This window comes from Arvicola amphibius, chromosome 6, assembly GCF_903992535.2.
Source record: "Arvicola amphibius chromosome 6, mArvAmp1.2, whole genome shotgun sequence".
In the NCBI taxonomy this organism is placed as follows: domain Eukaryota; kingdom Metazoa; phylum Chordata; class Mammalia; order Rodentia; family Cricetidae; genus Arvicola; species Arvicola amphibius.
This window is the reverse complement of record NC_052052.2, coordinates 49,002,306-49,029,689: the sequence shown is the minus strand read 5'-3', so window position 1 is coordinate 49,029,689 and position 27,384 is coordinate 49,002,306. Positions and strand designations below refer to the sequence as shown.

At 42.4% G+C, this 27,384-nt stretch overlaps 1 protein-coding gene across 5 annotated transcripts in view; it reads left to right on the top strand.

Moving 5' to 3' along the window:
- The window catches only part of Patj (PATJ crumbs cell polarity complex component), a 302,434-nt gene that overhangs the window by 159,716 nt on the left and 115,334 nt on the right, over positions 1-27,384 (top strand). For all 5 annotated transcript variants that reach the window (XM_038332714.1, XM_038332713.1, XM_038332717.1 and 2 more), the window contains 2 exons: positions 6,162-6,358; positions 19,845-19,936. In XM_038332714.1, coding sequence (XP_038188642.1) covers positions 6,162-6,358; positions 19,845-19,936 — 289 coding nt within the window. The remainder of the gene's footprint in view (positions 1-6,161; positions 6,359-19,844; positions 19,937-27,384) is intronic.

Genomic DNA, 27,384 nt, shown 5'->3' with positions numbered 1-27,384 from the left:
GCAATGAGCTTCACCGTGAGTATTGTAAAAGGCGAAAGAGTTATACCATCTGAAGAGAAACCAGAGTTTAAGTGTATTGTAAAAGAATATATCCACATAGTAATTTGTTTTTCTGATGAATTTTGAATATAAGTCTGAAGATGAAATTGTGCTACCTTTAAGTGAAAGAAGCATTCTTTGGGAAAGTCTTCTGATTTTAGGTCTGAAATAGACTGTATACTTTTTTAGGAGCAGTGTTGGAAATGCAGGGCTGAGCAATGTGTATGGGCATGTGTATCCCATGTGTATGCCTTTCAGCAAGTGTAACCTGAACTTAACACACTACAGGTAAGATGTGAGTGTTGGGTTTCAAGCCTGGGACAAATGGCTGAGGTACCTATTTAATATACCAAAGTAGACCTGGCAGCCAGGCTCTCCCTGCATCCCTCAGTCTCTATACCTGTTAGAAGACCTCTACCCCCCGCCCCCCACGCATATGGTACCCAGTTAACAGTGGGTACTGGCAGCAGTGGGCTGAAAATACCTATCTGACAGTACTGCAAAGACAGGCAGGTAGAGCTGGGCTACATCCTCCTCAGCTACTGGCTGGGTCATCCTTGGCGAGGGGCCTACTACTTCATCCTTCTTCCTCACATCTGGAATGCTGAGGTGGTAGACTGTTTTGACCAGAGAAGAAGAAGATGGAATGAAAGATTCAGCAGTCTCTGCACCTTAGCAGGTGTCCCATGAACTGTCAGTGACTTGTCAACAAGGCACCAGTGCTCTGCCGAGCTGCAATTTGAACTTACTACATCCGCCTACAAAACTTAAAAAAGCCATAAAAAGATGTTACTGGAAGCTGACAGACTCATTTGTTAGCATTAAATAAATTAAAAGTGGAGCAAGCTAGATGCAGAATTATTGGAAGTGGTCTGGAGGCCCCAACACCATGTACCAACCAATCTTCAGTTGACTGCAGTTTGTGGACATTATTGACTGTCCTGTTGACGCACTAAATGGGTGGAGACGGGGGATGTGGCTCCGTGGTTGGGTATTTGTCACACATGTAAGGCTCTGGATTTGTTCAGGGGTGGGAGACACTAACTAAATAAAAATAAATAAAGTAAATAAGTAGTTTCAGCCCTTGGGTTATATTTTTTTCCTTGAAGCTCTTATTTTCTGAATTATAACTAGTCAGATGTATGCTTGTGACAGATATCACCAAATGGATTCCTTTTGTTTTACAACTTTAATGTCAAATGGATTCCATTAATATTTTCTCATTGACTCAGTCAGTGTGTAATTGTCGCATTAAAAATTCAGGCCAGGAAAATTAACCTTCTAGTCTCACAAAGTGAGGATAATACATCTACTTCTAGGGTCCTATATGGATGACTATGAAAACAGAGTTTCTGAAGTCCACTAGATTCACGATAGGGCTTTGTGTGTGTATGTTTAAAGAACATGACAAATTCACCATTTTAGCAATGTTTGGATATCCTGTTGTTAAGTTCACTGCTATGGTACAGCCGTCCCCACATATCCTGAGAGCCTTTTTATCATTCCTAACTGAAACTACTTCCATCAGCTCTCAAGCTGTCCCAGTGTGGTTTATATCCACGGGCAGCACTGGTCCTGCAGTGGGCCTCTGCACATCTTGAGAAACCTGCCTGGTACTCCTCACAGGGAATAGTTCAGAGAAGTAGCCTGGAGGGGTAGAGGATGGTGTTGGTCCCTTCCATGGGATTCCCAGTGAGGACTATGTGGGACTATGTGGCTTTTTTTGTTTGTTTGTTTTTTAAATATCATCATGAAAGAAACTTCACTTCCTTTCTAAAGGCAGTTTTCTTCATACAAAATTAAGAAAATAATGGTTTTGTCATCAATTCAAGATTGATTTCAAACATCATTAGCTAAGCAATGGAAGCAAATCATGATTTCTCTTTCCTCTGCATTATTTGAGCACTTATATTTCAAGGAGCATCTGCTTTTAAGGAAGCCTTATTTTTATAAATAGGTTGTGCATGTAGCAGATCCACAAACCAAGACATTAAGTGACTCAGCCAGCATTCAAACTTGACCCTTTATCTACTGTACCCTAACCCCCTAGGAGTCCATTTGAATATTATAGATTCCCTGAGCCTAGCACACTTCTGCTCATTGGGTACGGTAGAGGTTTGCCACAGGCTTACACATCCAAGCAATGGAATCCACAGTTAATGGCATCATTAGAGTTTGCTTTCTCTCTATGGATTGCCCAGGGGAGTTGTGAACCTGGAGTTTTCTTTATGCCTATGACAGTCTTTCTACAACTATCCCATTCTCAGCCTTCACTGCTTTAGGCCTCTGCTTTTCTTCAGTCGCTTTTACTCCTCCCCCTTTCTGCCCTCAGCAGGAATCATTCTAATGTTCTAAGTGTTCATTTTTGTGTGTACACACTTATAAATATGTACTGTGGGCTTTCCGTGTTGCCTGGTAACCTGAGTAAATGCTAGAGGAGTGGTGTGGATTCCGTTCTGTTCCTCATCTGTCACTCAGCACTGAGGCCTTACCTCTCACCACCTGTGTCATGCTGAGGCCTCCCTGACCGTGGTTGCCTCCAACTCCCTGCTGTCTTAAATAGCACTGCCCTCAACTTCCATGTCCTCTTGACTCCCGTGCTGACATCAGATTGACACAAGCTAAAGTCATCTGAAAGGAGAGACCTCAATTGAGAAAATCCCTCCAGAAGATGGAACTGTGGGACAGCCTGTTGGGCATTTTCTCAATTAATGATCGATAGGGTGGCGGTGCCATCCTTGGGCTGGTGGTCCTGGGTTCTAGAAGAAAGCAGACTGACAAGCCGGTAAGCAGCACCCCTCCATGGCCTGTATCAGCTCCTGCCTCTAGCTTCCTGCCCTGCTTCAGTTCCTGCCCAACCTGCTTTTGATAATCAACTGTTATATGGAACTGTGAGTGATATAAACCTTTGTTTCTCAAGTTGCTTTGGTCATGGTGCTTTTTATCACAGCAACAATAGCCATAACTAAGACAACACCTATGTCTTAATGTCACTTTGGGAAGCTGCATGTGGCAAGATTGGAATTGCTGGTTTAAAGCGTTTAAAGTCGGATAACTGTTCAGAGTGGCAGTGACTATCAGTACTTTCAGCCCAGTATATGTCCTTAATTCTGCAAAGGCTCGGGATAAGCTTTTTATTCTTGGCAGTCTGTTAATGTGTATTATTTTGATTGACTTAATGTCTCATTGACTTAATGTCTCATTTGTTATTCTGATAATCATTTGTTTGGGTGAATGGAAGTGGGGATGGGACTCAGGGCCTCATGCATAATAGGTTCCATTCCTGGTCTACAAACCCTGCCCTGGATATTCCACTTAATTTGCAATTCTAAACTTCCTAGTAAATTTAAGCATTTCCTCGCATACCTGCGTCTTTTGAGCTTATGTGTTAGAGCTAGATGTCTTTTTTCTGCTTATTTATTTATTTATTGCATCTCTTTGTTTTGTTTTTTTTTTCTACCTGTGGATATAACATCAGAAAGTATCCTGTTTTCCCAGCTGTTTGTTTGTTTATTGGTTTTTTGAGACAGTGTTTCTCTGTGTAGCCCTGGAACTCACTATGCAGACCTGGTTGGCTTCCAATCTGGAGATCACCTGCCTTTGTCTCCCAAATTCTGGGATTAAAGGTGTGCGCCACCATTGCCTCTTTATTTTTAATCTTAAAAATACATAGCTATCTCTATCTGTGAACATCATCTTTGAACGCTGTCCTTTAGGCTCCTGCCATAGTGATTACCCATGAAAAGATTTCCTTACTTTTAAGTGTTTACATTCCTGGGATTCGTCTGTCTCCCAAATATGTTCTTAGTTTGAAGCATGTTAAAGTGTTTCATGGTGTGCAGGAAACAGAGCTTGCTTTTACGACAATACCCACTTCCCCAAGTCCCTGAAGCTCCGAATCCATTGTGGATTATTTCACTGATTCAGTAAGAATCGTTATGATCTGTTCAGTCCCCATGCTCTGGCCCTGCCCCGTTACAGAACAAAGTCTTTATGCAGAAGCAGTGAGGACATTTCAGATCTAAACCACAAATTGTTGATTACATAACAAGTTTCATAAGAGAGCAGTCTGGTTTTTTTCCCCCCTTGCTGAATCTCCTGTCTGTTAGAGGAGGGAGAAATCAGAGCATGCCAGGCAAGAGTGTCATACCCGTCACTCCTGACATTTGAGAAGCCAGATGGAATGGCCAGAAGTGCAAGATCATCCTCAGCCACATACTGAGTGTGAAGCCTCTCTCAGTGAAGAACAGCAAGAGAAAAATAAAATTATACTAGCTCAAGAACTGATATGACATCAAGACCAGTGGGCGGGAGGTTCCTCAGTAGGTAAAGTGCTGGCTGTAGAAGCATGAGGACCTGCGTTGGGTCTCCAGCCTGGAAGCAGTTCTGAAATCCCAGCACGGGGGCAGAGATGAGATGAGCCCTGGAGCCCACTGGCCACCGAGCTTCATCAATTGGTGATCCCAGGTTCAGTAAGCTATCGCTTCATCCCTAAAACACACACACACACACACACACACACACACACACACACACACACACACACTACATCTCTATTGTTTGCCTTCTCTGGACTTTTGTTTTGTTTGACACAGGGCCTTGACATACATATCAAGACATATGATATATATATGCCTAGGCTGCCATTGAACTGAAGATCCCCCTGCCTCAGTTTCCTGCATGTTGGACCTAAGAGCATTTTCTGTCATATCCAGCTTCGTCATATGTATGTGTGCATTTGCTGGCATGGAATTTGTGTCCCAGTAGTCCATAGCCATTCTCATCTAAACCTGCATTCATTTTCCCTCTTCCTTTCTGTGATTTACTCCTGAGCTGGCACTGTGTGGGATGCAAGAGAAGCTGTGAGCAGCATCGTCTCCTGTTGATGTACTGGTGTGGTTTTGTTGTATGGAACCAGCCCAAGTGAGAAGTGTTCCAACCAGAACTGAGCTGGGTAGTTTAGACCATCGTGTAGAGGTGACAGGGCCTCCTAGCTTGCTTTCTGTTTCTGTGATAAAAACTAACCAAAAACAGATTGGAGAGGAAAAGCTTATTTCTGCTTATAGCTGATAGTCCCTCATGAGGGAAAGTAGGGGCAGGAACTGAATCAGAGATTGTGGAGAAACACTGATTACTAGCCTGCTGCTCCTCAAGGCTGAAGCGGCCTGCTTTCTTATATAACCGTGGATCACTGCGCACCTGGGCTGACTTTCCTTTATCAATCATCCATCGAGATAATGCACCTGTAGGCCAATCTGATGGGACCATTCTCTCAGTCAAGGTTCCCTCTTCCCAGTTCATGCTATCTTGTGTCATGTCGGCGACAAACTAGCCAGCATGCAAGGTGAGAGAGAAGATGGAAGGCTAGAACCATTGAGCATGTCCAAGCCATGGCTCATTAGGACCTTCGTCATAGTGAAGAAGAGCGCCATAGCGAAGAGACAGCGCACTGATGGATGAGTGTGTGGCTGTTTGTGGGTCGCGTTTAGATCCGACAGCTAAACAGACAACCTTGGTTACCCTTCCTTTTACTTGGTGCAGTTTTACTTTATGCTGTTTCTATAATCTCAAGAGTATATGTTAGGGTAGGGGCTATGGGTGAGTGGAAAGCCTCTTGCCAATCACACACATGACCTGAGGTTCAATCCATAGCATGACAAAGATAAATATTTTAAAAAATATATAAGTATAATAAATTGTTGATTCTCTTTCTGACCAAATCTTAAGTCTATGAGAGTAGAAACAATAACTGTTTGGTTCAGTAATTTATCTCTAAAGCCAAATACTTTGTTCACATGTCACTGTTAGTAAATTTTCTAAACCTTTATGGCAAGGTGGAGGCTTGGGGCCATGATTTATCCATATTTTGGTAACTCTCTGAAGGAACTAAACAGTTCACAGAAGGTTAAACTAATGGGAACCAGAAGTGAGAAGTTTGGTGTGCAGTCTAAACTTATGTGGAGATAAAAGTAACTGCTAACAACAGCTTGCCCTCAAGGCCATGAAAGCCTACAGTGATCTATTCTAAGACAGCCCTGAGGACGAACTGCACTAAAATGGGAGAATGCTGACATCTCCGTAATAAAGACTCATGCTCTACTTTTTTTTCATTTCTAATATAGAAAAGATCCGGCAAAGGTACGCAGACCTGCCTGGAGAACTGCACATTATCGAGCTGGAAAAGGACAAGAATGGCCTGGGACTCAGCCTTGCTGGCAATAAGGACAGGTCACGGATGAGCATATTTGTGGTGGGCATCAAACCAGAGGGGCCTGCCGGTGCAGATGGACGGATGCGGGTTGGAGACGAGCTGCTGGAGGTGAGAGCCGCTGTTATCAGCTTGTCCTTTAGTGCACAGACTAGGTACTGAGGGTCACATACAGGAAGCCAACTTAGATGCTGTTACGACTAAGTTAGAGCCAGCAGAGTCTGTAGACTCACTGCCTTTTATCTCAGGGCACCTTTTTTCCTCTTCTGACTTCTTGATTGTGTTTACCCACTGTTAAGGCCTCTTGGGAAACAGGTTCCAGCATGTGGCTTTTAGGAGAGGCCAGTCACAGGGCACTAGGCATCACAGTGTCTGTATGAAGTAGTGGCCCCTGAGCGTGTGCGGATGGTTTCCCCTTCAGACTCAGAACATGCCTTCTACATCTGCAGCCAGTGCAAGGAGACCAGCATCTCTCTTCCCTCCACCTAACACTCTTTCCTGCCGAGGAGCCAGACCTGGGAGTGTGCCCTTCTTGTTCTGTAACTCGGCCTCCCTAGGGGTTGGTACCCACTAGTATAATTGTTAAAAAAAAAAGGTAAAATTTGACAAAATTTATTAACTATTATAATCCATGCTTCAAGGTGATTCCTTTAGCTCCTGTTAGGAAACCCCTGGGCATGAGACTGAAGTGGTGAAGGAAAGCAACGGGGAAACGGGAGCGAGCCCCACAAGTTACTGCTTCCCCCAAGTCTGCACCACACATAGTTGTCGCTGATTTGCTTAAGTGGAACCTTGGGTGGAAACTACCTCTCTTACTTTATACATAGCAAAACTGGATTGTAAATGCTTTATATTGTAGACATGATTATCTAAAAGTGGCTAAGAATTCAGGCTTAGGGGCTGGAGCGATGACTTAGAAGTTAAGAGCATTTGCTACTCTTGAAAAGAACCTAGGTTCTGTTCCTAGCACCCACATGGTGACTCAGCCATCTGGAACTCCAGTTCCAGATCTGACACCCTCTTCTGACCTCCCTAGGCACCAGACACATATGTAATTTACATCCATATGTTTGGACAAAATATTCCTACACATAAAAGTAGAATCAAATTGTTTAACAAAAAAAGAACTTAGACTTGGTGGACTCCAGAAATCATGCTGCGAGCACTGATGTCACTCTGTTCTCCTCCCTCCCTCTCTCTTCTTCCTCTCGCCCTCCCTACGAGTGTGCGTGCGTGTGCGTGCGTGTGCGTGTGTGTGTCTGTGTGTGTGCGTGTGCGTGTGCGCGTGCGTGCGTGTGCGTGCGTGTGCGTGTGTGTGTCTGTGTGTGTGCGTGTGCGTGTGCGCGTGCGTGTGTGTCCGTGCGTGTGCGCGTGTGCGTGTGCGCGTGTGTGCGTGTGCGCGCGCGTGTGTGCGTGCGTGCGTGTGTGCATGCGTGCGTGCGTGCGTGCGTGCGTGTGTGTGTCTGTGTGTCTGTGTGTGTGCGCGTGTGCGTGTGCGCGTGTGCGTGTGCGTGTGTGTCCGTGCGTGTGCGCGTGTGCGTGTGCGCGTGTGCGTGTGTGCGCGCGCGCGCGTGCGTGCGTGCGTGCGTGCGTGCGTGTGTGTGTGTGTGTGTGTGTGTGTGTGTGTGTCTGTGTGTCTGTGTGTCTGTATGCGCACGCATGTGTGTAGTCTGAGAGTCCAACTCAGGACCTTGAATGTGCTGGGCAAATGCTCTTCTACTTTGCTTTACCTACCTGTGCCCTTTTGCTCCATGCCGTATGTTTGTTATTGCTGCAGATCCATTGCCATAAGCTACATTATGAGGAGGGCTTTCTTCTTTTTGCCACTACTGCCCAACAAGAGATTTATATTGACTCATGGTTTCGGGCTCTGGTCAAATAACCACACCTCATGGTAACCTTGTTGACTGTCCAGAGGTGGCTCAGGGCCTCAAATAGTGAAAGATGGGAAGCGCTTGAGAGATGGAACCAAACTGAACTTTAGAGCAGACCTTTTCATATGTGGATTAATGGAGTCTTGAGAGCGGAGCCCAAACTCCTTGTTGAAAGTCTCATCTGGGCCCATATTTTCCTTCTTCATAATAGGATTTTATTGTGATATTTTATTTATGTCTTAATAAATAAGGCTTGCCTAAAGATCAGAAGGGCAAAGCAAAGCCACTAGAGGTCAGGCACTGGTGACACACACCTTTAATCCCAGGATTTGGAAGACAGAGGCAGATGAATCTCTGTGAGTTCAAGGCCACCCTGGGCTACACAAGATCAGTGCTGAAGCAAATCCAGCTGGCAGTGGCTCAGTCCTTTAATCCCAGTACTAGAAGGAATATAACATGAGAGGAGAGAGAGGCTTAGGATGCGGTCGCCCAACCTTGCTAGAGGTAAGACTTCTCTAGTGGCTTGTCTGCTTTGCTTTTCTGGTTTTCGGGTTGAACCCCAGTTTCTGTCTCTGATTTTTATTTTTGACACAGTTTTCAAGAAGACAATCATTGTACTGCATTTGTTTAGATCCACTGGATTCCTGGTTTATGATGTTCCAGTCTATATGCAAGTCACATGTATCAGGTTACTCTATGTATTGGGTATGCTTAGACCCAGAGTCCTTCTTGCATGGTGGATGGAAATTGCATCAGTAATTGGGAACGTGTTGATTCTCGTTGTAGCCTTTCTGCCTTATTCAGACTCAAGGTGGAATAGCCTATGGGATCTGGCCCTACAGGAGCATCGTGCTGTATTCTTCAGTCTGACATTCATTAGACACCAGTAACAAATGAGCTGTAGCCACAGAGCAGCGTGAGGAGTATCCTACAGACCAGTTCCAGAATTCAGCCATATATGGTCTTAGAAGACCCATTTTTGACCCAGTGCTTTTGACAGCTAATACAATTGCATTCCAGTGTGCTTAGCATAGTGCATGCAAGAGACCAACAGTTTTTCATCTTCCATATAGTCAGTGCAACACCAGCTAACCCCAGATAAATTAGATGGTTTCCTGCAGTTCTTAGACGGATAGCATACTAAATTTATTCCAGTTTGGTACAGTTTATAGGAGCTTCATTACACCCACTCAGTCTCTAGCCCTTTGTCCTTCCTGGATCATTGGGAATGGGGTGTATGTTTAACACTTTTAAACACTGCTTTTTCTGCTGATGTCCAGCCCCACCAGGAGCCCATTAAGAGCCACCTCATGGTGATGGACAGATTGCTCAGTAGTTATGGACACTGGATGCCCTTCCAGAGGACCCACATTTGATTTTCCAGTACATATATGATGGCTAATAACTGTCTAACTCTGACGTCTGCTTCTGGCCTCAACAGGCATCAGGCATGTAGATGGTACACAGACATACATGTGAGCAAAACACTTGTACACATAAATTAAAAAGAATCGCTTCAGCTGGGAGGTGGTACCTTTAATCCCAGCCCTCAGGAGGCAGAGGCAGAGGCAGGTAGATCTCTGTGAATTTGAGGCCAACTTGGTCTACAGAGTGAGTTCCAGGACAGCCGAGGTTATGTAATGAAACCCTATCTTGATAAACAAAACAAAACAAAAAATTAGAGTGCAGGTATAACTCAGCGGCAGAACGCTTGTAAGTGTGCGCAGACCCTGACTCCATCGCTCATCAGAACAGAGATCAGGATTGGGAGCAAGAAACCAGGTGTTAGAACCAAAGATGAATTTAGCACACTGATCAACTAGAAAACCACAAAAGGAGTACTTCTCTTCCAAATCTAAAGAGAGAGCCCAAATCCTTGTCTTCTAACATTATCGTGATGCAGCCTAGCAGAGAGTTAGCTGCTAGCTAATCCTACTTCCTCCTTCAGGCATGGGTCAAAAAAACCAAATATTAGCATTGACCTTGAATTTCTCCTTTTCCTTCCTCTAGCCTTCTGGATCTGGTCTTCTTGTTATATCAGCCATATATTCAGTTACAGACTCAGAGATAAAGTAGATTCAGTGTGGCCGTATCAGCTCCTTTTACCCTCCCCAGAGGTGCTCTAGTTTCTGCAAAGTGGCAACAAATAAAAATATGTTGGGACACAGATTTTATTGTCAAAGACCATCTCTCTCAGCCTCAGCTTTTTCAAATCTTTAAGCAAATATCTTCTTGAAATATCTAAAAATAAGTCCAAAATACATATACTTATTTTTGTGACCTCTCCCTGAGTTGAATAAAATTTCCTTTGCCTTAATCATTTTGAGAGAGCTGTTTGCTCATGTTACTTCTCACTATTGCTTCATCATGGTTCTTGTTATTAAATATCACTGCTTTGTTCATGGCCTCTTTTGGTTTGTAGTTGGAATCACTTACCTCCGACCCTCAAATGAGGCTATCCTGTAGCAGGTACTGCATGATCTGAGTCCTGCTCTCACAGAGCTGGCAGTACAGTGGTTGGGCAACATTAACCTTGGGGCAACCCTTCCTTTGGGGAAGTTAGTCACAAATATGGTAGGCTAGGTGTTGCCACAGTCTCTGGCATACATTAGCTGATAGGATCAAAAACTATCATTTCTGTACGTATGTATTTTTGTCTTTTTAGTTTGTTTATATTGATCCTAGTGTCTGTGAAGTCATGTCCGAGCAGTGTCTTATTCCTTAGTAATTTCATGCAGCGCCTTACCAACCCCCCAGCTCTTAGGCAATTGTAATCCATCTTCTCTTGTAATAGTTTTGACTTCAGGTCAAGGATGACAGAAAATAAATTGATATGGGAAAATATTCCCTGGTTTCTTTTTATAGCTCAGGGAAAACGCCGTACTTTTTCTTTGACAGATGAGGAATTGGGATGCACTTGCTGGTTGAGAATAGAAAACCGATTTAATGATATGAACCAGGAAAACTAAAATCTAGCATGACCGTGGACACTGCAGAGCATCAGATGTTGGGAGCGCTGCATTGTGCAAATGTGTTCTTAAGAAATGGAGCGAACTATGGGTATTTGTAAACCTCACCCAAAATATGGTTATTTTATGGCCTCAACCCTGAATTGGGTTCAGTCTTGTGGCTTGCGTATTTTCATAGTTCTCTTTCTGATTCATAGTCCCATCATTACCTGGCCATGACTGTTCTATCATGCCTTTGCTCACTGCCTCTAAGATTTACAGTTGATCCACTTGCTTAAGACTCTGAAGTGCATGGGGGCTGGAGCGATGGCTCAGAGGTTAAGAGAACTGACTGCTGTTCCGGAGGTCCTGAGTTCAATTCCCAGCAACCACATTATGGCTCACACCCATCTATAATGAGATCTGGTGCCCAGAACACTATATACATAATAAATAAATTTTTTTAAAAAAGACTCTGAAGTACAGCTAAAAAGTATAAGAGTTATCAAGAGCATATCCTGTCTCCTTTTAAATCAGAAACTCCGCTTTTCTCCCAGAGCCTTGTGTGTCACCGGCTCGGGGCCTGCTGTTCCTGCAGTCCTGGCGGTGTGCAATTGCACTGTAGTAGTAGAAGAGTCAGTGAGTTCTGTGGGGCGATGGCACAATCCACATGCAAAAGAAATTTTCTGTTAAGCTCCCAGAAGACAATGTGATTAAATCTCAGCTCCTTTACCCTTCCTTTCAGTTCTAATGTGGGGGTTACTGAATTAATTTCAGGAAGCATTACCATATAATTACCATGTACACAGAATGAGGCTTGCTTAGAACACTGGCTTTCCCAGCGCAATGCTGGGCCATGGTGCTGCTGTATGAATATAGGATTTATTTATAATCCTCCTTACCGTGCACATGTGGGAAGACAGGGCCAGTGGTGCTGTGCAGGGAGTCTGAGTGATTTGTCAACTCAAAGCAGAAACAGAAAGGAGCAGAATGGGTGGCACAGTCGATTAGGCTGCTGTGTGGAGCTGTGGAGCTGTACAACCTGCAGGAGCCTAAATAGTCCTGCTCAGTACATGTATAGTGGAAAAAAAAAGATGTGAGTACCTCTAACACCTCAGGGATAGAGACATAAAACTAGGGGTCAATTCAGATCTCGTCGTGATATTGTTTTCATAAGAAAAAAACCCCACTAGAATCACAAAAGTGAGTTGATCCACCCAGGTGCTTATCACTGCATCATGCAGTCTTCCTTGGTGTCAGTGTTGGCCTACAGCTCTTCCTTGCCAGCAAATTATATTTGAAACATTTTGGAAAGCTTAGATATGATTTTGACTGTGATTTAGAAGCTAGTAATTAAATCGCTAGATTCTGTGCATCCATGGGATAAAATCTCTTAATTTACACTCAGAAGCTCATGTCATCAATACTACCACAGCCGGGTATATTTATCAAGTATTTTGAATGAGAGAACTTTGCCCTAAGTTACTTCATATAATAAAATCTCCTGGTATAGAAACAGTTGTCTGAGGAACAGAAAAAGCAAAGGATTTCAAAATTGAAATAAAATTATGTTTCTCCATGAATTTTTGGCAGAATTGATACTTAATATCTACTCATGCAGAAGTAGATATTGATTGACTAGGTTTTTGGTTTTCTTTTACTGTGGCAGTGACTTCAAATGGCTTTGACATGCATGGGTTAGATATGAATATAATACATATTAAAGCTGTATTTGCCCAGCTGTGGTGGCACATGCCTTTAATCTCAACATTCAGAAGGCAGAGGTAGGCAGATCTCTGTGATCTCAAGGCCAACCTGGCCTACATTGTGAGCTGCAGGTCAGTCAGAACTAGAAACTGAGACCTTATCTCAACAGATAGACAGCTGTATTTAATACCCGAAAGCTATTTAAAAATGGATCGATCAAAGTTAACACAAATGAGTATTGTGAATAGGTCCTGAATACGACCTTCAAACATGCCAAAGTAAAGTCATCCTCTATCTCCTTAATGCTGGGATTAAAGGTGTGCACCATCACATCTGGTCTATATAGACATTCTTTATGCCAGATTTGTTAGTTGTGTCAGAATTCTGGACTCTTAGCTAGTAAAAAGACAACCAGGCTCATGTGAAAGCCTCCTATGCCTTCCTGTGGTCCCTGAACTTTGTTTTTTTATCCTGCCTTAGATTCACATTGCAATTCCATGCGATATTATCCATCTTAAAATGTAATGCAAGTCTGTGTTCATTAAAAGAAGAATGTAACTGATAAAATCATACTCCTCTATTAAGAACCAAAGAAGGAAGGCAGTCCTCCTTTGAACTTGTTATGTACAGCCGGTGAGCTTCTGAACTTCATAATTGAAGAGCTTGCCCTCATTTCTACCATAGACATGGGCTTTATTTTCAGGCATAGAAACTATTATATAAAACCTAGTTTGCATTGAGTGTCCTGGTTTTCTGCCGGAGCTTCCAGCTGTGAAGGCTCCAGCTCTATTTTTGCCATTTCTGTTTCTGACAACAGCTTGTTAGGGGAGGAGTTTTGAATTATTTAGTTGTACCTCATTGTCTTTTCATCCCTGAAGGCTCCACTCTTACTGTTTTGTGGAAGGAATAGTAGTCATTCACGTCTTATTGCTGTGGTCCTCATTGTTGTTCTCACGGAAGTTCTGAGGTCTCTGCAGTGAGCCAAATTATCATATATATATATATATATATATATATATATATATATATATATATATATATATATATTATGTATATGTATACAGTATTCTGTCTGTTTGTATTCCTGCATGCCTGAAGAGGGCACCAGACCTCATTACAGATGGTTGTGAGCCACCATGTGGTTGCTGGGAATTAAACTCAGGACCTTTGGAAGAGCAGGCAATGCTCTTAACCACTGAGCCATCTCTCCAACCCGAGTCAAATTATCTTAAGACCTTAGAAAACAAAGCAAAATGAAGGTGTATTGGACATTTTCCTCATTGCTATGACAAAATACCTAACCAATACAACTCAAGGAAGGAAAATATCAGCAACAACTTAAGTAAGGAAGAATTATTTTGGTTTATGGTTCAAATGGATACAGTCCATCATAGCAGGGATGTGAGACAGGAACATGTGGGGGCTGGTCACATGTTTCCACAATCAGGAAGCAGACCCATGACTGCTAGTACTCCGATATCTTTTCATCTTTTCCCCCTTTTTTTCCCCCAGTTCAGAACCCCAGCTATGGGATGGTGCCAAACATATGCGGATTGTATCTGTCCTCCTAAATCACAGCTGTCTGGAAATACCTTCTCGGATGTGTCTCCTAGGTGATTCTAAATCTAGTCACATTAGGGGCAAAAATGAAATGTCAAGAATGGAAGAAACAGATTATTAAGGAAAATTGAAACACAGGGATCAGGCATAGGGAAAGGAACATGCCGATTGGAAGTAATGGCTTCCTTGCCTCAGGTTTCTGTGGTTCTTGGTGTGTAACATGACTGGTAATGATTGGACTGTACTCTTTCAGCCCTCCTTTATTCAGCATGGTCCTCCTTTACTATCTTGAGGCTATACTGAGGTACAGCTTGAGAAAATATACACTGAGGGTATCCTGGGGGGTGTTCTGTTGACCACATATACAGTCTGTTTGCATTTGCATAATAGGAATTTTTACTTCGCTAATTGTGCTGTATAACACCCCTGCCCAAAAAGTGATACATTGCAAGATCCCCTCATAGATTCCTGAAAGCATGGGTAGTACTGGCCTTTCATAATAAGACTCATTACCATCATCACTATTGTTTTGTTTAATTTTGTTTTCATTTGATTTTTAGACAAGTTCTCCCTCTCTATCCAGGCTTATCTAGAACTCACTAAGTAGCTCAGGATGACTTCAAACTCAGGTCAGCCATCCTGAATGATTAGCCTCATGACCTTGGATTGCAGGCGTAAACCACAGTACCCAGTTTATACTACATTTTCCCCATACATATAGACTAATGATAAAGTTGGCTTTATAAATTAGGCATAGTGCAGTATTAACAATAACTCATACAGTATAAGAATGAGGCAAAAGTACTGTAATAAAGTTTTACAAATGAGTTTTCTCTTCAAGTGTATTACTGTGTTTTCCTCTTTCGGATGTCTGAGACACCAGAATATTTGTGGCATTTCTTAAGTAAACGTGTCTGCCTGAGCATGTTTGATCTGATAGCTGAGTAGCCAGTATCAGGTGCGTGCAGTGTTGATCCCTGGACAAAGGCTGATTCCGTTCTCAGTGCAGAACCCAAGCTGTGAACTATGAGACATGAAAATGGAAAGGGGACTCTGGGGACAATGATGCCAGCCTGGGGTGTGTGGGGGGAGGCAGGGTCAACAAAGACATGGTCTGTGTTAAAATGACAGATCAACCCATGTGCATATTCGGGTTTCAAAAACATTCTTTCATTTCTTTTTGTTTTTCAAGACATGTTTCTCTGTGTAGCCCTTGCTCTCTTGGAATTGCTCTGTAAACTAGGCTGCCTGGAACTCAGAGATCCACCTGCCTCTGCCTCCTGAGTGCTGGTATTAAAGCCATGTGCCAATACTCCCAGTTCTACAAAAAACTTTTTTTAAAGTATGAAGGATTTCTAGAGTTTTTCATCAAAATACTTTCAAACCACATTTGATCTGAAACCTTAGAAAGCAAAACTGATGAGGAGAAGGTTTCTTAAAGATTAACTAGCATATCCTAAGTTATATACGAACTTTATTATGTTATGAAATTTTCATGCATATATGTGACATATTTTGATCATATTTTCCCCCATTACCCTCTCTTCTCCCCTCCACCTGATTTCCACTCTTTCCCCACCAGTCTCCCTTTTACTTTCTTGTATTTTTTTTATTTTTGGTGACTAGCATTGCTTAGAGGAGTGGTTAGTGCTTGAAGGTTCTTCTACCTTGGCCTCACTGAGAATTGGGAGGTGGGGACATTTTTTGCGTGGGTTGGGAATTGGCTGGAATAGGATATGAGTGATTGCTTACATTAAGGATTAAGAGAAGCAAAGGAGTTCCCTGACACCTACTGAGTATTCTGTTACATGTTGCAGTGGCCCCAGACCTACTTGGGGATTTGAGCCTGCATTCTGTCAGCATCACTTCATACCTTAAACTCTTTTATAATCATTGAGCTTGTGAGTCTCTGAGTCCTCATTATACTGACACAGGCTCTCCTGTCTCAGGCCCATGCTGAAGGGCAGTGCTAGACTGTATGAGGTATGTGCTAAACATTCTTAGGTGCAAAGGATGCCATCGTGCCTCTGCTGGACAGTTTTTTAATAAGGTAACAATTGTTGCAATTAGAAACTGGGACCAGTGAGATGCCTCAGTGGGTAAAAGTGCTTGCCATGAATGCCTCTGACCTTAGTTGAGTCTCCAGAATCCTCAGTGGAAGGAGAGACTCTGCTCCTGCAAGTGGCCCTCCACATGTGGTGCATGTATGCACCTGTGAGGTGCTCGCACACAGACACACCGTATACAATACTAATAAAATTTGAACACTTTTAAAAGGAGAGAGGAGAGGAGAGGAGAGGAGAGGAGAGGAGAGGAGAGGAGAGGAGAGGAGAGGAGAGGAGAGGAGAGGAGAGGAGAGGAGAGAGTCTTGGCGACTGAGTCTTTGAGTATGTCAGTAAAGGGACTTATGAAACGTTTTGAATATGAGGAAAATATAACTAAGAATTGAGATAGATTTCTAACCATGTCCTCTTTTTTGTGAGAAAGAAAGAAACCTTAGGCTAAACATTACTACTATAGGCATCTTATCTTGATATTCTCTTTGTTTGGCTGATTGGGTTTTGTTTATTTTGAGACAGGGGGTTACTATGTAGCTCTGGCAAGCCTGTAGCTTGCTGTGTATATCAGGCTGGCCATGAAGTCACAGAGATCCAACTACCTATGCCACCATACCCAGCTTAATATTGTTGGTAAAGGAATTTCAGGTCACTAGTAACCTGAGTCCTATTTGCTTATCTGACTAAGTGTTGACTGAGTTTTCTGTCCTGCCTGGTTCTTGCAGTTGTTAAGTCCCAAAGAAATCACACAGAGGTCTACATTAACTATAAGCTGATTGCCCATTAGCTCAGGCTTCTTATTAACTCATAGCTTATATTAGTCCATTATTCTTGTCTATGTTAGCCACGTGGCTTGGTACATTTTCAGTGAGGCAGTCACATCTTGCTTGCTCTGTGGCCGGGTCAGGACTGCAGACCAAGCTTTCCTCTTCCCAGAATTCTCCTGTTCTCATTTCCCTGTCTGGTTGTCCCGCCTATACTACCTTCCTGGCTACTGGCCAATCAGTGTTTTATTAAAATACAATTGACAGGCTACAAACCATTGTCCCACAGCAACTAAGAATATTATTAAGAATTATGCCTGGTGTGGAGAGATAGCTCAGATGGTAGAATGCTTGCCACACAAGCATGGGGACCTGAGTTTGGTCCCCAACACCATGTAAAAAGTCAGTTGGGTGGCAAGCCCTTGTAGCACCAGTGCTGAGAAGGGTGAGGACAGAAGACAGATCATCCCTGGGCTTGCTGGCCAGACAGCCTAGCCTACGGAGACAGCCCAGGTTCCAGTGAGAAACCTGTCTAGAAGCACAGTGTGGAGCTGGAGGGGAGGCAAGAGCAAGTGCTTCCTCTTCTGGGGGACAAGGGTTTGGTTTCCCAGCAACCGCACTATGCAGCTCACAACTGCCTGTAACTCCAGCTCCAAGGGAGCTGTTTCTGGCCCCTGTGGCATTCGAGCACGCACACACACACACACACACACACACACACACACACACACCACCACCACCACAAATAAAGTCATTAAACACAGGGTAGATAGTCCCTCAAGGACAGACAGCCCAGGCTGGCCTGTGCCTCCATGTATACTCACCTGCACAGGTGCATATGAACATGTACACACACAGACACACACACACACAAAAGACACACACATACCCTCAAAGGTTATGTTGAAGTATCTTAAATTCCCCAAAACCATCATTTTTCTGCAATATTAGTAGCAATTCTTGTTACGAGGTAGATTGCACTATTTATTTATTCCCACCGATTGCATGAAGGTAATAGGACACCTTCCATCTTGTTTCCCTTTCTTCTTCGTTTTTTATTTTTTTTATTTTTTAAGGAAGAAATAAAAGAGATTTTTTGAAGTATTTTTTGATTATTACAAAGCTGTGTTTGCAGACAGATTTCACAGTGTAGCCCAAGTTAACTTCTAGCCCACAAACCTGCATCAGCCCCCCTATGCTGTGATCACAGACACACACCAGAACTGGGTCCCTAGAGCCTATGGTGGAGAGAGAGGACTGCATTAATGCCTCCATGCTCATGTCATGACAGACATGCACATGTATGTGCATGTACACACAGAACAAGTAAAATGTGATAAACACGTTAAAATACTGATACCCAAACCTGTCACCACAGAGCCCACTATTGGGTATAGTTCTTTAGACCCACAAAGAAACTTTTATTTTCAAAGTGCTTATCTGCTACATTTTCCTCTCAGTACTGCTATCTTCTTATAACCATACACCTAGATAGACGTCACCTTCACCAGGTCTTTTTAGGGCGATTGTTTCCCATTGTTGCCATGATGACAGATGGATAAACCTGCAGTTTGCCTGCTCTTTCTTAATTCAAAGTATAGTTAGGGTAAGTGACATTTTAATGCCTAAGTTTTAACTTGTTTAGGCTAAATCCATTGAAATGGAATTATTTGACCCAGAGTTAATTGGCAGCTGGGTAGGGTGGTATGAGCCTGAATCTAAGGCAATTTGTTTAGACCCTGACTCAAAATAAAGTTTTAAAGTTTAAAACTTCCTGCCATGGTTAAACGCTGGTGTAGTCCAGGTGCTGGGTTTGATGTTCAGTACCAAAAATTTTAAAAGGCTGATGGTTATAAATATAATGTATTGGTTTTTCTGTGTGATTTATCTTCAGTAAAGGTTGTTTTTAAAGTTAATGTATAGATTCTAATGTCTTAAAATATGATGTTCAGAAGGTATCTCAGAATGAAGATGGGGGAAAGCAGAATTAGATGATAGAGGAAATAATTGTAGTTATTATATAACATATCAGTGGGAGGATCTGAAATAAAAACAGTTTAGATCTACTGTTCTATCATATTTAGGTGACTTCAGTCAAATTATGATTCCAGTACACCTTAGACAGGAACAGATGATTCATTGGTTATCAGTAAGATGTACTTTGTAATGTTGACCTAAAATTCAACTTAAAACAGGCTTATAATATGTATCTCCTGTGGTAATGATTTATTCTATGTAATAACCATTACACACTTGCAGCGTCGTGTTAAATGGGCTCTCCAGAGCTCTCTATATACTATAGTTTGGTCTGTTTCCTACATTCTTTAGAAATCTGGAAAAGTCATAGAATATGAAATATCTGCCATAAAACTTTGCAATGAGCTCAACTACCTTTCTCATAAAGTTTAGCCACAGGTCAAGGAGTTGAGTCCTTTATTCCCTGTAGCCACAGCGGAGTTTAGGAGACTTTTCACAGTTGCTTAAAATTACGTTGGTAATGTGTAGTATGAAGAAGATTGAGATTTTTACTATTAATAAGTCCTATACACATGATTAAAAGTGAAGACTTTATTGTTTAATCCCAAGCATATACTTTATAATATATTACATATAATGTATAATTTATTCATTGTGTAAAATATATGGGTTGTATTTTTACAAGTATATTTTATTTTTTTCCCAAACAGATAAACAATCAGATCCTTTATGGAAGAAGTCATCAAAATGCATCTGCCATTATTAAAACTGCCCCAACCAGGGTCAAACTGGTTTTTATTAGGTAAGTTTTCCTAAATATACAGTCTCTTCTGCAGAGACCATTATTGGCAAAAGGCTGTTTTATTTTTGTTTTGTCTAACAAAGTCTCTGTATTCCATACTTTGCTTTTCTGTCACTTTAAGAAAACTGTGGAGTGTTTGAACTCCACAAGATTCTTCTTGGTTTTCCATGTTTCACAACATGGAATTGGTAGTTGAGTTTATTGTTGTTTAAATCTCAGTTCCTATAAAAGTGTCTGTATGCTAGATGTTATTTTTCTGCAGAAATGCAATGGAGCCCCTCACTATTTCACCATGGCTTTTCATTCACTAGTTATTATTGTCTCTCTGAAAGATCCAGCAGTTAGAGAACACAGGAAAGTGTAGGGGCGTCTTTTAGAAGTGCTGAGGGTTGTGGGTATTTTAGGTGTTAGAGCACTTGCTCGTATATGCTAGATCTTGGCTTCATCCTCCATACCAGATACAGTAGTATATGCCTATAATTCCAGCAATTGGCAGAGGTTGGGGGCGGGGTCAGAAGCTCAAGGTCATACTTGTGTGCATAGAGAGCTGGAGGCCAGCCTGCTGCATTCTCATTTAGGAAAAAAAAGACGTGCTAGTGAGAAGTGTAGCTTAGGAAAGCCATCTCTGCAGTGGTTGGGATTCCGCACGCAGCCCACCTCACCATGAATCAGCTCCGACAGTGCTTGTCAGGAAGAGTCGGGAGTCTGTACATCTGCAGCCAGTTTTCTATACCCGTAAGAGATGTGCTTGTTTAAGTCTCTGTTATTTAACTGAAATGCTAGTTAAAATTAAATAATTTGTAGGTGGTGTAAGTAACCATGTTTTTAAGTATTTCTGGGTGTCTTTCCTTTATGCTTCCATTATCATTTTTCATATAAACACCATAAACATCTACCTCCGTCATTGTTTTGTTTCAAATATTTTTTAAGATTTATTTATTTATTATATATACAGTGTTCTGGCATGGAGGGCACCAGATCTCATTACAGGTGTTTGTATGCCATCATGTGGTTGCTGGAAATTGAACTCAGGTCCTCTGGAAGAGCAGCCTGTGCTCTTAACCTCTGAGCCATCTCTCCAGCCCTTGTTTCAAAATTTTAAAATGACATGTTGGAGGGATGTCTCAGTGGCTAAGAGCATTGACTGCTCTTGCAGTGGACACAGGTTCAGTTCCCAGCATCTATATGGCAGTTTACAACCACCTGTAGCTCCAGTCCCAGGAGGCCCAATTCCTTCTTCCTGAGTTCCTTGGGCACCAGGTGTCAACATGGTACATATAATATGCAGACAGAACACTTGTGCACATTAAATAAAATAAATGAACCAAAATTTTTGAAAGTTATCAGTATGGGCTGGGGATCCAGCTCAGTGGTGGCGGAGCACTTGCCTAGAATACTCAGGGCCATCTCCAGTGCTGCACCACAGGTAAAACCGTTGACACAATGGGAAACTTAAGGGCTGAAAGGATGTTCGCTGCCTTTTCAAGATGAAAATGGCTGTCATTTTTCCCTTCGTTACTAATTACCGTCAGTGAGACCTCTCCACTACTGGGAACACTGGCATTCAAGGGTAATTTTGTTCCCAGGTTGGGCACTGGTACAGCTGAACACCCTTCCCACCACCTTTCAGCCCTTCCTTGTACTTTCTCCTGATGCTGCCCTCCAGCTGCATACTCTTCTCCTACCTGATAGCTCTTTCTTCCTGTCTAGTTTTTTTGTTCTGGCTTCCAAAGAGGGAGATCTTCTTGTGTGTCTCTGTGTATTAAGCCCCCTGCTGAGGGGTCCTCAGCAGCATCCTCTTTGGGGTTTCCTTGCTCTTCCAGTTGTCAAGTGTTTCACGTGAGTTCGCTTATGGTAACCTGAGCACATTTGAAGCAAGGCCAGTCACTGAAAAGGCTAAGAGGTCCACTGAGAGAAGTCTGCACAAGTCTCAGGTTCAGCCTTGGAGACTGCCTGCAAAGACTGTGTGAGGATTAGACAAATGTGGACCTGCTAGGGTTTTGATATCATTCGTGTGTCACACAGTGTTCATATGTTGAAGGTTTCCCATGTTGTCCTTTGAAAGAGGGATTCAAAAAAGTCAATCACTGGGTACTTCCCTGAGAAGATTAAGGCACTTCTATGGATTTGGAGTTAGTTTTCTTGAAACTGTGTTCTTATAAAAACATAAGCTTTGGTGCTAAAGAGATGGTTCAGGGGGTGTTTCTCTTCCAGATGACCTGAATTTGGTTCCCAGTACCCACATCTGATCATTCACTACCAACTGTGATATCAGCACCAGGGAGATTGGCTGCCTCTGGTCTCTTTGGGTATCTGGATTCATGTGTACACACACATACTTTCAATACAATTTAAGAACTAAAAGAAAAAAAATGCACTTGGGATGGAGTTGTAGTAGAGTGCTTGCCTACCATTCATGAGGCTCTCAGTTCCATCCTCAGCACCACAAAGAGATTAAATAGAAAACAAATGAGACTAATCCCAGAATCACTCTCTGCCCTCCTGGCTTCCCATGATGCCTCTCCCTCTCTTACAAACTGCCCCAGTGATGTCACCATTTATATAGTCCCTCACCACAGCGCACACAATGCTGTTTGGATGCTCAGCCGTTGAAAGCATGTGCTAGCCCTCCCGAAGCTGCTGCTTGTAGCAGATGGGAGCAACAACAATCCACAAGCTGGACGGTGTGCATGGCATTCGTTGCAGTTACAGGTGCTGTTATTAACAGTGCTGTTACTGCTGCAGCTCTGGTGGGGCCTTTATTGCCAGTTTAAAGAAGCAGAAAGGAAGTGGAGTAGGGTCCAGAGGAAATCATTTAATGTTGTAAAGGATTTGGGAGTCAGAACCCTCCTCCTCCTGTAAAGAAAGACCATAGGAGACAGAGCTGCAGAGAGTCTCCAGAGCGATGAGCACCTGGTCAGCTCAGCTTTCTGATAGTTTCAAGTTTTTCTTTGTTTGTCTGGTTGCTTTGTTTAGAGCAGGGTGAATCAAATGAGAATTTGCTTGCTAAGTTAATGGTGTGTGCAAGACTGAGGAGGCTAATAAGTCTTTATTCGCTAAGATGATACTAAGCAATTTTGAAGTTATCAGTGTACACTGAAAGGGTTTAATCTGATGAGGAATTGTGTTCCTTTGGGACTGCTAGTAAAATGAATATTGTGGACTTGCCAGCTTATGACTACAGAGATTTATTTCTTCAAATCCTGATGGATGGCCGGCAAGTTTGGCGTCTGGTAAGGGCCAGCTTCCTGTCTCTTACTAGGTCTTTACTTGTCAAAGCAGTTTCCTTCTGCCTGTTTTTCAACAGCACGCATCCCAAGAGCTCTGCCTCCAGAGATCTCCCCAGAAAGCCCTCAGCTAACAGTGTCACCCTAGTAATTAAGTTTCAGCAGACAGGCTTGGGGATGCATTCAGACCATAGTGTGTATCTCTGTTGCAAGGTCCTTAAATTATATAATACCCAGCATCCGATGCATTTTCAGAAAGGTTATTGAATAACTCTCTTTTAAACTACCACAGAGCAGTTCTAGATTCTTTTCCAAAGTAAAAATGATAGTAACTTACTATTGTGTGAATTTAAATATATAGTATATATGTATATAATTCGAAATTCTTTGTGTCTAATAAGTCTAGCTTTTTATAATTTCCCCAAATTAGTAAGATTGAACTATTTTTCTATATTTTCATAGAAAAATAAAAAGGGATTGGCAGGGCAGCTGAGTGATTGAGAACTTGCCCAGCGTGTATGTGCAGGTCCCAGGTTTCAGTATAAACAGCGCCAAAAGTGGAAACAACAAGAGAAAAGAATAGACCTGCAGGAGGAGCAAAGTTGTGGGAGTGAGTCTGTACAATTTCCTGTATCCACATCGAAATTTATGGGGAACTGAACTTCAGCTGAATCAGGGAGATGTGCATTGTGCTGACAGCCAGGTTTTATTGGACTGAATTGATACATATCTGGTATTTTATGTGCAGACAATGAATTAAGCCTCACTTGCCAAATGAAAGGAACTATTGCCCTGAGAGTGCATACCTAGAAAGAGGAATCCTCTCCCTCTTCCCAGTTCCTGGATGAAAATCTGATGAATAAACCTTGGGTCCATCATCTCCGGACTTGGAATCCAGCTGTTTATACCTCAGCTGTGTGAGCTTAGTCAGTTTCCTGGTCTAGTGTGGGGATGAATGCCTGGCCAGATGCACCCAGCACTGTCTGCTGCTGTGGTGATAGCTGGGACTATGGCCGGAAAAGCTGAAAGTGAGAGAGGAAATGGTGTAAAAATTCACTCTCTGTATTCTTTCTAATTTCAGGATGCTGGGTATTTATTACATGTGTGTGTGTGTGTGTCTGTGTGTGTGTGTATGTGTATTTTGGGGACATATAGGTGGTCCATGTTCTTCAGCATGGGTGTGGAGGTCAGAAAACAACTTGTGAGATCAGTTCCCCCTTCTACCATGTGAGCCTTCTAGGACCAGGTTGTCAGATTTGCTGACAAATATTTTTTGTACTGCCCCAGTTTTGATACTGTTATGTAAAGCAAGTTTGTGCTGTAAGAGTCTTCCATTCCATCACGATGAATAAGCATAATGAATGAAAAGGAAATATACCAGACCTTTTCTTTTGGGTCACCGACCAGCTCCTAAATCATGGCTCAGAGACTTCTCATTATTTATGAATTCTTGGCCTAGCTTAGGCTCATTTCTAACTAGCTCTTTTAACTTAACCTGTTTTCCTCGGGACTTCTGACATTTTCTTGCTGTATACCTTACTCTCCTGCTCTCTCCATGTCTGGCTGCCTGGCTTATGGCCTCAGGTGTCTTCCTCAGTCTCTCCTCTCTTCTTCCTCTTTCTCTTTTCTTCCCCTACTTATTCTCTCTGCCAGCCAACCCTGCCTATCATTTTTCTGCCTAACTATTGGCCATTCAGCTTTTTATTAGACTAATCAGATACCTTAGGCAGGCAAGGTGAAACAGCAACGTATCTTTTCATAATTAAACAAATGCAGCATAAACAAATGTAACACACCTTTACACAGTTAAAGTAATATTCTACAGCATAAAAAAACACATTTTTACATAGTTAAATATTCCAAAACAAGAAACACTATGTAAAACCATTTTTCTGGGAATGTTATTAAAGGGATCAAACCAGGTGGTGGTGGTGCATGCCTTTAATCCCAGCACTTGGGAGGCAGAGGCAGGCGGATCTCTGTAAATTCAAGGCCAATCTAGTCTACAAGAACTAGTTCCAGGGCAGGCGCCAAAGCTACAGAAAAATCTTGTCTCAAACCCCACCCCCAGAGGGATCAAATCCCCATCAGAAGCTTATTTTTTAAGTGAGGTTCGCATATTATGGCACCACCTGATATGATTAAACTTCATATCACTGTACTAGGTTATGTTATTTTAAAAATGCATTTATATACTGTATTTTCTATAGTTGTTGCTTCTATTTGGAAACATTTTCTCCCTTGGTTGAAATTATTATTTTCCAAGCCTTTCCATTATACATAAACTATTGACTTTTATACCTTGGTGACTCTTTTTCAAATTTATTGACTGTTGAAATAAAAATGAGAACTGTCCATAAGTTGTAGGGAATAGCTAGCACTCAGGGAAAAAAATGCTGTTAAAATGTGGTACATGTAATGTTTTAATTAACTGGGTCCCTTAATGTGTGATGATGCATGTGCATATGATCACATCCGGGTTCTGTTCTCCTAACGCTTGTGTTTATTCACATTAGCTGACCTGTTCTTTGCTGGAGTCTGTGAGCCTTTAGTGCACATTAGTTGCTGTGAATATCCAGAGTATACATGATTGCTTCCTCCCTTTCTTTATACAGGATTATGTTTTAGACAATTCCATAACTAAATCTGAAGGATACAGACTATGTTATGCTAAGTTATTCACCTCTGCCCCATCTGGATGCATATCACAACCTAGGCTCTTGGTTTGTGCCACACACTCCACTTGTGTGCTTTCCCTCCATGCGGGCAAGCTCGTTTACACAGAGGAGGCTGTATTCAGGCCAAGGATGAATGGCTGTATGTGGCGTGCAGAGAGTCACGGAGATTAATGATCTTGCCTGTAGCTCCTGTCATGCCTTCCCCCACTATGGAAAATTAAATGTCATGTATAACAACTCACTCTCCATTATGTAATTACATGTGAGAAATGTGTATTGTGTAAAAAACTCCTGGGGCTAAAAGAGGCAAATGAAACTGAAACCCTCAGAAAGATTTAGTGCTAGCTGCCAGACCCTACAGAGTAAGAGTGAACTCACCACGGGAGCCACCCTGCTGTATCGATTGAACATATGTCTTGTTTTGGCAATTAAAAATAGTGTGGCCTGCACATATTCCTGAAAGATGATGTTGATATGAATGTCAGAGACATCTTCAGGCCGTGCCCATCCTAACACCCAGCTCAGATCCCTGCTTTAAGAAACTCTCACTGCACTCTTGACTCCTGACTTCTAACTTGATAAACAGGAGGGAAGGATTACGTTTTCAGTATGAGACTTACTTTAATAAAAGGTCATCCATCTGTTTGTTTATGTAGCACGAGTTCACTGTTCTTATTGTTGTAGTCAGTGATGCAGAGGATGTAGTAGCACCCTAAGGCAAGGCAGTGAACAAAACAAATAGTCTAGCCCCTTATCAGCCTGTAAGTGCTGATACACTTACAGGAATAAAGTGCAAGCTACATAAGTGCCCTTCAGAGCTCTGGGAAGGAACTGCAGGGAGAGATGCTCAGCTGAGACCCAAAGGACAAGAAGAGAGTGTGCATAGAAACCAAAGGCTAGGGTGTTAGCTGGCACATGTGAAATTGATTAGCAGAAGAAAAGCATTCCTTCTTGGAAGAATACTACTGTATTCAATTCAAGATTAATTCAAGATCATTAATCTTGACTCTTTGCACGCCACATTCAGCCATTCATCCCTGGCCTGAATACAGCTTCCTCTGTGTAGACTGCCTTACCAGTGTGTGTGTGTGTGTGTGTGTGTGTGTGTGTGTGTGTGTCTGGTGTGTGTGTGTGTGTGTGTCTGGTGTGTGTATGTGTGTGTGTATGTGATTTCAAATCCTGTAAAGAGGGATCTTCAAGAGCACAGTAGGTGTCATCCATGCTTTATATGATGGACAGTTTTCAGAAAGAGGCCTGACATCAGTGCTGACATCCAGAACAGGTCAGACGAAGAAGACAGCAAATACACTGATGCCATCCAGGCTGTTTCTCTGTTGTTGACCGGTATGGTGGACCTGTAAGGGTCCCCCACAATGATCTTAAGCACTAACTCTTGCTTTGTACAGAAACACCCATCGTTTTGTGTCTTAAAATTTTTTGTTTACTTGTTATTATTGTGTTCATGCACATTTATGTATGATATGTGTATGTGAGAGTATGGGCATGTATGTGTGTGTGCACGTGTGTGTGCGTGTGTGTGTGT